Below are 15,511 nucleotides of genomic sequence, written 5' to 3'. Positions count from 1 at the left end.
GTTATTCAATGAACACCTTTAGGAATAGCTACCTAATTTCCTATGTATTAATCTATTCATGAATGTAACTCTGCAAGTTACATTCTAAACTAGACATCTACATACACACATGTACACACATTTTCCCAGGGAAAAAGATGTCATTCAACTTGAAGTCCTGGAAAAAAGATGGTAAACAAAATCAGGAAGAAAGAGGGATAACTGGAACCCTGAAATATTATGGCTTTCTGTAAGCTAATTTACCAGCAAATGCATTGATAATTATTTTCCATCTATTTGTAAAAGTATTAGCAATAATTTTGCTTTCAGGAATTGAATTCAATCCTACCAGAGGAGGGATGGACTGGATAATTGCTCTTCAGCCCTATACTCAACTAAAATATGTTTAAATGATAAACAAACAAACAAACAAATAATATATAGTATTCTTTTAATAATCTAAACATATAACAAATGATATAGGAACCTGTAAAATACCTTGCATATCAGCTAACAATCCAATTGCCAAATGACCAGTGGCCAGTACAGATCACTAGAGCTCCAAATAATCACTCAGAATCTAATCACATATTTTAATGTTCATTAAATTATGTAATTCCAATTACATGCTATAATATTTGATTATTTTTCTGACTTAAAAAAGATGAATGCCCATTAGTCAAGTCTTCTTTCTAGGCCACAGAACAATTTTGAAGAGGAGATGTTAATCCTTGATTTAAAATTAGTGTCAAAAATAGTTTTATTATGCAAATATTCAGCAAACATATTTTCCCTTTCATGGACATGAAAATTCACATTTGAGCCTTGTAATTAAATTAACACATCAAGGGAATCATGCATGAAATTATTATTTCAAGATAAAAGTAACTTTATGGGCAAGACTAGTGTCATGATGCCAAAAAATTGTAGTTGAACTATAGCTTTTGAACTTCCTTAATACTGTAATGACATGGTTACTTTACATTTTAGATATCATTTAAAAATAGCACATACCAAGGGCAACTCTAGCTGCAGATGCATCATAATTGATCCAGAAGGACACCCATGAGAGAATCGTAATTAGTATGGAGGGCATGTAAGTCTGGAGAATGAAGTATCCAATGTTTCTCTTCAACCGAAAGCTCAATGAGAGCCGAGGATAGGCACCTATGATAAACAGACAAAGATTACACAGGAGAAAAGACATAGCAGACAAAAAAAGTTGGCTTTGACCTCTATTGGTCAACAGCATGCATTTGAAAAGCCCATGAACTAAGGGGTGACCCATGAAATTTGCTTCTGTTTGCCTAATTGTATTTATAGAAGAATTGGGAGGGGAGTTTATTTCAGTCTCTAAGAGAATGATGAGGATACTCTTCTAAAGCTAAGTGTTCAGCTAAGAATCATCCCTAGGAAACTTTGGGAAAGTTTTTAGCTTAGAATGCAGAATCATCTCAAGTATCTTGTTTATTATTTCATCAATGGCTGTACCCTTCTTCTCCATTGTAAATAAGGGAGATTTGGCTCAGGTTTTATTGACCAAAATGGTTTTTACCGGTTGTCCCTTCTGCCCATCTGGAGCAACACTGTGCACAGACATTGAATTACTGACCCTCAACTAAGGAATCTCAAGGGTACCCTGAGAGCTGCAGAGGCATAGATGCAGACCCAGTCTTACAGAAGATGGCAGTATACACTGCGATGCTCTACTCTGACCACAGACAAGGCATTAAGGAGAGCCTCAGAGAAGCATCTTGTCCCAGTGCTAATCTGATGTGTGCATCCAACTCAGTATACCTTTAGTATATCCACAATTACAGAATAAGAAAATTGCCCACTGATTATGCCACATTTAGTTTTATATTTGTCTTCTCCATTTTATTTTGCTTTTCTTGCAGCAAAGAGAGCGTAAGCTCCATTTCCTCCTGTCCACTTCAACCATCCACTTTATCAGTTCCAAATCTCCCTGATCTACATTCTAGTGAAGCTACTGGAAGGTCAACCAGTGAAAACCCAATGACCTTCTCTAATCATCCATTTCCTTGCCTCTTTCCCTTCCACAATCACTGATGGATGGTGCTCCCTTCCTGAGATTGCAGTACCTCGCTCATCTTGACCTCCTTCTACTCTAAGACTGACAAGCTCCTATTCTACCACACCCAAATTTTCCAGACTTTGTTCCATGTATTTTTCTGTTTTTGTCTCTATATTCTTTTCCTAAGAAGTCTGACTCACTCATATGACTATTTATTAGTTCTATGTTGAAAATGAAAGATTTTTATCTCCAGGCTCCTACTTTGGCATCAACCACATTTTCAGCTGGAATTATATAAAGGAGAAAAGAAGAAGAAGGGGACTTAGCACTTAAAGGATAAGAATGTGGGAAATTTACTCCAGTCATTTGTGTGTGTGGGCATAATTTCTATTACATAGCTCTGATCAAACGCATACATCATACTGTCATCATAGCATAAACATTTTCATACTTATTTCAAGTTATTCATAAACACAATTTAAAATTCTTCCCAATTTTCCTTCAAATATATACATATGTACTCTAGTTTACAAAAATATTTTCCTGAATGCAACACATTTTTATTATTTCCATTTTTATAAAACTATAAACACTATTCTAAATATCACTGCGTAGTGTCCTTTCACTGTATTTGGACTTGTTTCTTTAGGATGAAAATGCCAAAAGAGGAGTTGCTAGGCCATTGCAATTGCCTAGCAAGGCATAGGCAATTGCTAGGAATTGTTTAGGCTTTTGATGGTTATTGCCAAATTACTTTGTCAAAAAATCATACCAGTGTACACGTAACTATGAGCACTTTATAGAATTCCCTACTCACCTTGTAAACATGACAATGTTCCAGAACATTTCTTAAAAATAACTTTTGATAATTTCTTTGGGAAAATTTTGTCCTTTCCAATTACTCTCTTTAACTGCATACTTCCTAAATGTTTGTTTTTCTTCTGTATATAAGCTCATATATGATCTGATTATACTATTTATTCATTTTTCTCATTTTTTGTTCCTTTTTTTTACCTATTCATTTCAGTTCTTTTGACATTAATCCTTGCGTGCATTCTCTGCAAGCATTTCTTCAGTTGTTTATTTTAAAATTTGTAATGGCTTGAGTAGGGGACATATAAACACTTAAATTTTTGTATATAGTTGAGTTTATCCATTTCATTTTTTCCTTGTTATTTTTAAAACTTGATTTTAATCTTAGATAAGTTCACAATAGAAATTTAATCACAAATCTATTTTAAAGGTTGATAATTATTTCAGTGTTTGATATAAAGCATCCATACACACTGTTTTTTGTTCCACAAACATCAACCAGTCCTCCAAACACCATCAATGGAATAAAGCTTCCCTTGATATAGGTCTGATATACTCTATTTTTGTTTTACATTACATTTTATGTATATGTGGATCCTTGGCATGATGTGCCATTGAACTGGGTCAGAGTCCCATCTTGCCATTTCCAGATTCCTGGCCCTATGTTCCATCCACACATTCCTGAAGTACAGCACGGACACTTGCTGTCAACCCATATTCAAAATCTTATATGGCTCACTGCTTCCTAGAAAGGTCCAAATATGTATCTGGGAATTTTAGTTTCTCTAAAACATTTTCCAAAATTAACTCCTGTTTTATTTCCCACTATATCTTTTCATTAAGAATACCATTTTCTAGCTCAAAGAGTGTCCTCACTACCTAAAAATAATTGTCCATATTTCCTGCTTCTGCTGATTCACCCACATTCCTCCCTCCTGACGAAATGTTTTTCCTTACCCACGTTACAAAACCTTAATCAAATGCCACATCTTCCATGAATCCTTTATCCTTCTTTCCTCAAAGTGTAAGTGATTACCTTTTTATTTTCTTTTTTATAAAATTATTACTATTTATCAAGACAGGATCTTCCTTAGTAAGTTGTACAGTCCCTAAAGCAGAGTTTGTGAAGTGATGTATTTTTCATATAATATGATGCCTAGGTAAATGTCTAAACTATCATAGGTTATCAACAAATACATCTGTATACGTAAAAATGGGAGTATTTTGGTTTATTTATGTTACTCTCTAGCAAGTGTAATACTCAAAACGTTCAACATCTTTACTGAATGCTTGAACTCCCATAGCAACTTTAATATCTTTACCAAAGTAAATTCATTGTTGGATCTTAGTTTGAAATTTAATGGCAATCTCAGGCTTTACTTATCACTTAATCATTTGCTGCTCTTGTTTCAGTTATGTCTCACTCTCCACTATACTTGGAATAGTTTCTGTATTTGTCAAGATAGGTTGGTTTATGTTGCAATAACAAAAAGAACCCCAGATCTCTATAGCTTAAAACAAAGATTTTTATTTTCTTGTGTATCCACTTAGCTTTCTGTTTCTGGAACACTGCTGGACACCATGGAAGAAGTGCCACACATACTCCCCCTTACACTTTCTTGTCTAGAGCAAGTCCTACTGTCAATCTTTATATCATTGGAGTAGAGAGTTTAGTCCTTTCCCAGGGGAGAGGAGTAACTTTTTTTTGAGTGATAATGTAATCTATCTTATTGCCCAACTTTCATTTTTCTACATCAACTTGCTTAATATTTTCCAAAGTACACCTTCTTCAGGGAAATTGTTCCCAACAGAAGCAAATGTTGATACTTATGCAATGAAGTATGATTAACACTATTGGGAATACTTGCCCCCTGTAATAGGGAGGTCAATGAAATGAATGCAAAGTCAAATATTTGGAAAATCATTATAACCTTGAGGAAAGGAATACTAATCTCATTCCTAAAATAACTTGATCTCTGGAAATTTCCCAAGATATAACACAGAATTTAGAATAACAGAATTCATAATGCAAAAATTAGATTTAAGAAATATTCCACTTTCTTATGTTTGTATAGTAAATACATTCTACTTATTGAAACCGAAGTGATACTTCAAATAAAAAAAAAAAGTTTTAGGCATTCACCATATGCCCCACACATTCTAGTCTCATAATCCCAGAGGTGGGGATGGTGAAGGGAGCAGACAACAAATGAATAAGAAAGGATTCTACATTCTCATCTAGGTCCTAATCCATGTCAGAGAAAGACTCATACAGTTTGGCCCTGGTAAAACAGAGTAAGAGTCTTGCTGGAGATAGAAAGATATTCTAGAGCATGAGATTTGGTGATGCAGGGGAGGTTTCATAGCATCTGAACCAAGATACTATTCCTGGTTGAATACAATTCTTTTCAGGCAGGGAATCAGGAGAGCGTTCAAGGTAAAAGACTCACTAGGGCAAATGAAGAAAAGCCTTTCAGTACACCGTGAGAAATAGGCCTCAGAATGTTAATAAACATGAGTTCTAAGATATATTAAGACCTGTTTTAGGTCAAGGCCTTTGTCATTGGATATGCATCTTAAAGAGCACATAAAGTCTTTTTGTAGCTTTGTTAAACAAAGTCCTTACATTCAGGGTGAATGCCATGATGTATGCTGTATCTATGGGAAAACTCCCCACATAGCTAGTGGTTAATAAAGTTGAGAAGTAGTGAGTCAGCTACACTAAGACATACCCTTCAAAACAGCAATAGAAGCTTAAAAATTACAACAGAAAGGCACAGAAGCCCTAAAGCCTGTGTGCCAATGCAGATGTGGTCAGGTTCCCAAGTAGATGCTGAGCCAACAAAGAGAGGAACAGTCCCTGAACACAAGTGCATTGTTCCAATTCAGGGCTTCCTTGGCAAAACTACCTATTGAAGATGCTGATCTCAACCCTTTCTCCTTAGACGCACTAAAAGTTATGCCAAGGCTCTGGGTACGGAATCTAGCCTAATTTAATATTGTGCTCTAAAGCATTAATATTGTTGAAGATGTCATTAAAAATATCGACACAGAGTATCATGTCACCTTTGTGGAGGGAGAGAGCCACTCAAATGTGTCCATAAAATAATAAGCTGATATTTTAGCAACTGCAGCAGAGCTGACCTACACACATGTGCATCTCCCTCTTTAAGGTGGCCACTGTGAGGGGCTCTCCCACCATTGCCTAAAAGTTTTGTGAGCTCTCAGTGCTGCTCTTGAGTTTTTATTTTTTTATCACACTGTCTCATTCATTTATAATCTACTTTTTTCACTTCATAACACAACCTAAAACTCAAAATAGTGTTACTAATTTTCTTCCTCCTATTACTAGTCACCTTAATTATTTTATGTTCAAAAAAAGCCATGAAGGGCAGAACATATATGAAAGAGGAAAGAAAAAAAAAAGAGGAAAAATAGAACTGGAACTTGAGAAAAATGTTTTCAGATTGTTTTAATACGCAATGATTCTCATTCTGATTCTCCACAGTAAAACAAGAATATTGTATCACATGACTCTGGAGCAAAGGGTGGTGGTGTCTAAGAGTTTAGGTTCAGCCTCATGGTTTATTTGGAATATTCCTTTGGTAAGCTGATTATCTGATCAAACCCTCAGTTTCCTTGTGTTGAAATAGGGCAAGAATATCACAGTAAAAAAAAAAAAAAAAGATAAGTTATGCTTCATCAAAATTACAAGCTATTAATCTGCAAAGCGAACTATAAGAAAATAAAACCACAGCGCACAGAATGCGAAAAAATATTTGTAAATCATATATTTGATAAGGATCTTATATCCATAATATATAAAGAAGGTTTAAAAAAACACAACCCAATTTAAATATGCGCAAATGACTTAAATAGACATTTCTCCACAGGAGAAAGTATCCAATAAGCACATAAAAAGATGCTCAGGATTATTACTTTTTAGAGGAAAGCAAATCAAAATCACAATGAGATACCACTTCATACTTGCTAGGATGACTACAATCAAAAGACAGACATAGAAATATATGATTTGATCATTCCACTAATGGCTACTTACCCAAAGAATACAAAAACAATAATTGGAAAATGTATATGTATCCCTATATTTATTGCAAGATTATTTACAATAGCCATGATATGAAAGTAAACTAAATGTCCATTCATAGATGAATGGATAAAGAAAACAGACATACACACACACAGACACACAGACACGCAGACACACACACACACACACACACACACACACATTACTCAACCATAAGAAAGAATGAGATCCTTGGCATTTATGACAACATGGATGTACATAGATGGTATTATGCTAAGTGAAATAAGTCAGAGAAAGACAAATGCCATATGATTTTACTTATATGTGGTATCTTAAAAAAAGCTAAATAAATGAATAAAATAAACAAACACTGCAGAAACAGACCCATAATACAGGGAAAAAACTAGTCGCCAGAGGGAAGAGGTGTGTGTGGGGGAGTGGTGGGCAAAATGGGTGAGGGGAATGGGAGATACAGGCTTCCAGTTATGGAATGAATACATAATGAAGATGAAAGGTACAGAATAGGGAACATATTCAATGGTATTGTAACAGTTGTATGGTGACAGCTGGTAACTACAATTGTGAACATAGTCTAATGTATAGAGCTATGGAATCACTATGTTGTATACCTGAAACTAATGTAAAATTGTGTGTCAATTATATTTCAATATAAAAAAAAGACAATAGCAAGTGTTGGTAAGGATGTGAAGAAATTAAAACCTTCATGTACTGCTCTTGGGAATATGAAATGGTGCCATCACTTTGGAAAAACAGTTTGATAGTCCTTCAAAAGAGTTAAATATAGTTACTTTATGATCCAACAATTCCAATCCTAAGCACATGCCTAAGAAAAATGGAAACATATCTACAGAAAAACTTGTACATGAATATTCAGAGCAACCCTATTGTTAATAGCCCAGTGTTCATCAATGATGAATGGTTAAACAAAATATGATATATTCATACAATGGGATGTTATTCAGCAATAAAAAGGAATGAAGTGTTGATACATGACATAACATGGATGAAACTTCAAAGCATCACGCTAAGTGAAAGAAGTCAGTCACAAAAGGACCATACAGTGTATGACTCAATTTATATAAAATACACAGAATAAGCAAATCCACAGAAACAGAAATGAAGTTAGTGGTTGCCCAAGGCTGGGTGGTAGGTAGAGGGAAATGGGGAGTGTCTGCTAATGGGCACAGGGTTTATTTTTTTAAATGTTTATTTGAGAGAGAGAGAGAGAGAGCAGGGAAGGGACAGAGAGAGAAGGAGACACAGAATGCAAAGCGTGTTCCAGGCTCTGAGCTGTCAGTACAGAGCCTGTTGTGGGGTTCAAACTCATGGACCCCAAGATCATGACCTGAGCTGAAGTCTCACACTTAACTGACTGAGCCGCCCAGGCACCCCCAAGGTTTCTTCTTGAGTTGATGAAAATATTCCGAAATTGAATGCGGTCATGATTATACAACTCTGTAAATACATTAAAATCATTGAGCTATATAATTTAAATGGGTGAACTTTATGGTATCTAAATTATATTTTGATAATCTCTTAAAAGAAAAAAAAAGAATGCCTATTACATGTATCTTACTGGAAATTAAATGACTTAATTTATATTAAGTAACAAACTTACTATCTGGCCCCAAATACACATTCCGTAAATACTAGTTGCTGCTTCTTCCTTTCCTTTTCTTCCTCTATGGTGCCTTCTATGCTCAGGATTCTATAATCTAAGAATTCTTACCATTGAGCGTTAAAAAAATGTGCAGTAGTTTTAAAATTAAGTTCAAAAGGTAAAGGTAGACAAGATTTTTGATTTTTTTCTTGCAAAGGAAGTGCAGGACAATGAATTTCTGAAGATATCTGGCTTCTGTGGTGAGACATGTTTGATAGGTCAGGAGCCCTTAAAGGAAAATGATTTCATATTAGTAAGATGAGATAGCTAAGCTCTCATTTAGCACTGAGAGTAAGCTTGCTTTGGTCCCACCATTTTGGACTGAAGAATTAGTATTTGTCTAGGAAGCAGAGATGAATTGTCTCTTAGGATCCTTCTAACAAAAATCAGTGGGAGGAAAAAAAGAATGGGAATTTGCCTCTAGAATTTAAGGTTAGATTATATTGTAAGTCAGATAGAGATGATAATTCCTTCTTTTAATATTTCATATAATACTTTCTCTAGACCTCTAGTAGATGTTATTTATAGACTCAGTGGACAATAAGTTGATCACAGGGCTTTAGTTTACTAAAGCATGGATCTCACAATGGACTTTAGAGAAAATTAAGTGAATGTATTAACGATGTGACATGCAGACTTTAAAAATATTTGTAATCTGTCATAAACATTAATGAAAAGCACAATTGCATTTTGAAAATATCTTAACAGAAATGTTCATTATCATTCATTTTGGAATTCTTCTCTTTTTCTTTCTTCTAATCTTGGCAGAGGTATTTTGAAATAAACCCCGAAGATATCAGTCCAAATGTACCCCAGAAAAAAGGAAGAGAAATAAAAACATGACACAATTAAAGAAGCATATTAAAAAACATGTTTTTCATGTATCTAGCAAAAATTTCCGTCTTTTAGCTGAAACAAAACTAAAAAGTTAGGAGTAAATTTCAGATTTGGCAAAAACCGTACATCCCAAACTTTGCTGGTTAGCAGAATATACATTCAAGACCAATGCAAAAGATGAAGTCTTAATCTGGTGATCTTGAGTCCAGAGTGGTATTTAAGGAGCTCTTAGATTATTAACTAGTTGAATATATTTATTAAAATAAATGTAATGTAATATTTCTTTTAACCTGATTCCCTTACTGCTATTCAAGTGCTTCCCTAACATTTCCACAACTTTTTATTGTTACAACCAGAGTCAGATCTCCTTTGAGCTTTACAGCACTTTCCTCTATTGTACACTGTTCAATATAAGTGTTTCCTCTACATAACATTATTGGAAAAATCCAAAATTATATTTTCCAAAATGTGATTACAAAATGTATACTATTTTTTTTCTTTTTTACTCTCATGTATTAATAGTCTAAACTAAGTAAGAATTAAATATTAAAACAACTGTAAATTTTTCTGAAAAAATAAAGAGGAGTGGGGAAAAAAAAAACATGGTGTTTGAGTATTATAGATAGGTAGCACTTCCACTGGAAACAACTAGAGGAAAATGGACAAAATTTAAATATATCTCCTTGAAGGCACTGGAGAAATAGCAAGCTAGTAAAAATGTGGGGCAAGTTCTGGGAGAAAAAGAAATAGAGAGGTGAGCCACATTTCAGGTAGCTGAAACACATACTTTCTAGAAGAGAAAGATGAGAAGCTAATTAGGACATCTGACAGATCATGGACTAAATGAGCAGAAACTAGGGACAGAAAACAAGTAGGGATTGCAAAGAGCTTTGTCCAAGAAGTCAGGATAAACCAGAAGGATTAACCCATATACAAGGACTGAATCTGAACTCAATATCACCTATCCGGGATTGCTAATGCCTCTAGTGTCTGACAGAGGTAACATACATTCACTTTGAGGAAAGAAAACATCATCATAAATTTTGAATTATATCCACAATTTTCCCATGGATAATAACAGATTAAACACAAATGAGGAGGAAATTGTTGGACTGAAAGATGAGTCAGAAGAAAATTTCCAGAGTGAAGCATGAAGAGAAAATAAAATGAAAATTCCAAAAAGGAGGCTGAGATATACAGAAGATACAGTGAGAAGATTTGTGCTGGAGTTATAAAACTGGAATTGAGACTGGAATCCTAGAAGAAAACCACAGGGAGAGAATAGAGCAAAAGCAGTGATGACTAAGAATGCTCCAAAAGTGCTGAAAGACCAAAGATTCAAGAAGATCTATAAATTCCAAGAAAATAATTACAGACAAAACCATATCTTGGTACATCATAAATACCAATGAAATCAAAATCAAAGAGAAAAAAAATAAAAAAAAATCCTAGAAGGGGAAGAAAAACAAATTAATTTGAGAGCACCAATTAGACCAACAAGTGTCCTCTCAATATAAACAGTGGAAGCCAGAGACAATGAAATAATATATTCAAATGGAAAAGAAAAAAAATTGTCAACTTAAATTTCTGGAACAATCCTACAAGAATATATAGGTCATATATGGTTTTGAAAAAAAACCTAGAAGAAATTTGTGACCAGGAGACTCAGACTAAAGAAAATATTTTTCAAATGTTCTTTAGGCAAAAACCAAAACAAATCAGAACAAAACAAAAACCAAAAATATTTTATAGGCAGAAGGAAACATTCACAGATAGTGACTTAGAGATAAAATAAATAACAAAGAAAACAGGACATTTATAATTATATCTAAGTGAACATATACTGCATTTAACAATAATAATAATATCATATAGGATTTTAAATATATATATAAAGTTATAATATATAATGACAATAGCATATGTAGGTCAAATGAGGAAATAATTAAAATGCACAAAGGTCTCTACAGTGTTTGGGAAGAGGTAAAAAGACCATCTCAGATACATTATCAGAAGTAATAAATACTTTAGCAAGGCCATTCAATATAAAATCATTGTGTTCTTATATATATCACAACAAAAAATAATGCTAAAAATTTTTAGCATGTATACTTGCATCAGAAAATATCAAACATCTAGAAAAATTTAGCAAATATGTACAAGATTTTTATATAGAAAATCCTAAAATGTTATTACCTCAAATTAAAGAAGACCTAAGTAAATGGAGATAAAATATACTACAGATTGGAAAAAATTATAATGACATGCCTTTCACCAAATTAATGTATTCCTAATAAAAAGCCAAAGCACTTTTTCGGTGAAAATTAATGATCTGATTATAAAAGTGACATGGAAATATAAGGGACCAAAATAATCAAGTTAATAATAAATAACGAGTAAATAGTAAAGTCGATTGTAAACAGTAAATAAAGGATCTGCTCTACTTAAAGCTACAGTAATTAACACTGTGAGTTAAGGGTACAAGATAGATAAATAAACCTATGATACAGAATATAAAGTTCAAAAGCAGATCTATGCACATTAAATTTATGACAAATGTGTTGCTGTAAAACAAATGGTGCTGTGGAAAATAATAAAACCTGACCCATACTTCACACCATTCACAAAAATCAATTGCATGTGGACTGTAGGTTTCAATGTAAAAAGTACATTTTTGTAACACGCTGTGACCTATAACCAGCTTGCATCTAAAATCTATAAATAACTCAAATTAATGACAGATAATTCACAAAAAAGAATTGCACAAGTAATTCACAAAGGAGGATCTCCAAATAACCAATAAGGACAGGTGCTCAATCTCACTAGTACTCAGAGAAATGGAAGTTAAACCACAAAAAACCACCCAACGCCCAGCCAGTAACTTCCATGTGAAATGTTGGCAAGGGTGTGGGCAAAAGGAACACTCATGCATTACTCGTATGAACATAAATTGTCAGAATCACTTTGGAAAACAGTTTGGCATGATCATTAAACTTCAACATTCACAATTACACTTCCAGGTATACAGTCAATGTTTGCCTGTGCATATATTCACATACACACACAAAAACAAGTACAAGAGTGTTCACAGTAGCATTATTCATAAATCTGTACCCACAATAGAATGGATAAATAAAATGTGGTGTAATTGCATAGTAATATAGCAAAGAAAATAAATGAAATACAGTGACATGGATGGATTTCATAAACATAATGTTCAGTTAAATTCAAACTCTATTATCCCATCAAATAAGGTTCAAAAACACAAAATTCAAAAAACAAAACAAAACAAAACAAAACAAAACCAAAACAAAACAAAACAAAAACACAAATTTCATTATATTGTGACAAGATAATAGTTTTCTTTGAGAAGGAGGGAGGTAAGGACATTAGGTGGAGTCATAGTGAGGATTTTGGGGTTCTGATAACATTCTACTTTTTCACCTAATTGCAGTTATAGGATTGCTCACTTTCTGGTAATTCAGTTAGCTCTGCATTTATATTGTAAGTATTTTTCTATATGTGCTCATACAGAAAAGTTATAAAAGTTATCATTAAAGTAAAAAAAATCTAACAATCTATGTCTTTGTATAAAATTATAAAGCATGGAAAAATTCTAACCATTTTTAGGAAGAATGCTTTGTTAAACATTTTTAAGAGAATATTTCAGACCTCAACTTTTAAATGATTAAGAATTGTCAATCTAGAAGAGGTTTAAAAGTTAGGTTCAGCAAAGATTTCTTACATTACTCCTAAAGGCTTATATAGAAGGCCAATCTTTTTTTCAGATTTCAATCCAAAGAATTTCTAAGACTAATTTGTTTCCACTTATTTTAAAAATACTTTTCAGTATTTTCTGATATTCTACCATAGATCCCTAATGGATCTCACAGAAGTAGATGACAGAGTAAATAGAAATACATTGACTATAGTAAATAAATTTATTTTAATGGTTAAAGGAGAAAGAGAATGCCATGTAGCTCACATCTAGGTATCAAGCTGCAGGAGGGAGAGGATCCCCCACCCTTGTATTGTTTCTCTTTTTTATTCTATCTCCCTTTTAATCTGGCTTCCTTTTTCTTAGAAAGCCTTACTCAGGCATGTTTTCAGATTTGGCTTAATCCTATAGATTGTAGGTGCCAAGGAATAATCTGAGAACTCACTTCATATACCCTTTCATTAAAAAGTATGAGATCAAGCTCAGAGCCTGGAGCCTGTTCCAGATTCTGTCTCCCTTTCTCTCTGCCCCTCCTCTGCTCACACTCTGTCTCTGTGTCTCTCAAAAATAAATAAACATTAAAAAATTTAAAAAAGTACGTGATCTTGCATATGCAATAACAAAGACAGAGACAAATACCATATGATTTCCCTTATATGTGGAATCTAAAAACAAAACAAATGAACAAACAAATGAACAGTGCAGAAACAGACATATAAATATAGAGAAGAAACTAATAGTTGCCAGGGGGGGAAAGGGGAAGGAGATGGACAAAATGGGTGAAGGGGATGAAAAGAAACAAACTTCCAGTTACGGAATGAATATGTCACAGGGATGAAGCCTGTACGGAATGAATATGTCACAGGGATGAATAAGTACAGCACAGGGAATATAGTCAATGGTATTGTAATAGTGTCGTATGGTGACATGGTAGTTACACTTGTGGTAAGTATAGCATAACATATAAAGAGTTGTCAAATCATTATGTTGTACACCTGAAACTAATGTAAAAATGTGTGTCAACTATGCTTTAATTATTAAAAAAATAAATATAATTCTGGATCAATAAGGAATACTTGTAATAGATCTAGGACTTCCCAGGAAATCCAGTAGATTGGAACAATGAATGACACACAAGAAGCCTAATTAAAATAATTTACTTTCTTTTTTCTCTTCTCTGACTTTTTTTTTAAGTTTATTTATTTATTTTGAGAGAGAGAGAGAAGGAGAGGGGCAGAGAGAAGGAGAGACACAATCCCAAGCAGGCTCCACACTGTCAGAGAGCAGCCCGATGCCCCACTCCAACTCACAAACTGTGGGATTGTAACCTGACCTGATCTGAGATCAAGAGTCGGATGCTTAACCAACTGAACCACCCAGGTGCCCCCATCCTCTCTGACTTTCAAGAAGAATCTATATTTGGGACTTGGGCATTTTGTGAAAATACTGAGCACCAATTTATGAACCAAAAAAATAATTGAAAATATATTTATTGCATGCCTGACATATATGAGAGTGGCAGTAATAATATTTGACAGAAATTAATAATATTTGACAGTTGATAAAGGAATGATACAGGTAGAGTGTGATACCAAGTTTTCCAAAGGAAAGATAAATGACAGGTACGCTCAAGGAAAGCTAATTGGAGGTGTTGGTGGTTGAACTGTCCATTGATAAACATACAAGATTTGGATAAGAAAAACAGGAAGAAAATATATCAAGTGGAGGCTATAACAGAAGTGAAAGTCTTTAGGCAGAATGCAGGAGCATATGCTTCGAGGAGAGTAAAAGAGTTAGATGCAACAGCTATCAGGATGGCTTCATACTGGGGACATTTGTGAGCTAAACTGAAGAGACAGGTTGGTGCAACATATGGATTCAAGGTCAACGAGTATTAATCGTTGCTTCATGCAAACAGTGTTCCTCAGCTACTAATCTGGCAGCAAAGTGCAGGATGAATAGGAAGGCAGAGGCACATTTCTTGCCACCAAGTATTTCTGGGTGTTGGATGAAGCAATTGTAGGGCCCTGGATTGGGATTGTGGAGGCCTCCAATCCCAATATCAGTTTTTGGAAACCTGCATGAAGCACTGTTCATCAAGAACACATGGCCTATTAACATAGGCATGTGAAGGAGAGAGTGGCACAGACTCTAAAAACAGGCACTGTGTTCATTGTTTGTTATCCCAACTACATATTCACCTGTTTTGTAAGAACCCTTATAACATTAATATGTAAAATTGATGAAAACGATCATTTAAAATAAAGTATAAAAAGGCTAGTTTTTAAAATCTTTGTCAAAATGCATTAGAGGTACTTATTCCTTGAGAAACATGAGAATCGTCATCCTTTCTAGCTTTACTATGCAACTTTGATCAAATTATTATCATTCTTTATT

The 15,511-nt window shown here is 34.0% G+C and overlaps 1 protein-coding gene across 1 annotated transcript in view; it reads right to left on the bottom strand.

The window, feature by feature from the left end:
- GABRB3 (gamma-aminobutyric acid type A receptor subunit beta3) overlaps positions 1-15,511 on the bottom strand; it is a 66,967-nt gene that overhangs the window by 14,277 nt on the left and 37,179 nt on the right. Inside the window, exon 4 of the mRNA XM_049613941.1 lies at positions 994-1,146. Within this exon, the coding sequence (XP_049469898.1) occupies positions 994-1,146 (153 nt within the window). The remainder of the gene's footprint in view (positions 1-993; positions 1,147-15,511) is intronic.

The sequence above is a fragment of the Panthera uncia genome (assembly GCF_023721935.1).
Source record: "Panthera uncia isolate 11264 chromosome B3 unlocalized genomic scaffold, Puncia_PCG_1.0 HiC_scaffold_1, whole genome shotgun sequence".
Classification (NCBI taxonomy): domain Eukaryota; kingdom Metazoa; phylum Chordata; class Mammalia; order Carnivora; family Felidae; genus Panthera; species Panthera uncia.
The sequence above is the reverse complement of the archived record's forward strand: the minus strand, read 5'-3'. Positions and strand labels throughout refer to the sequence as shown.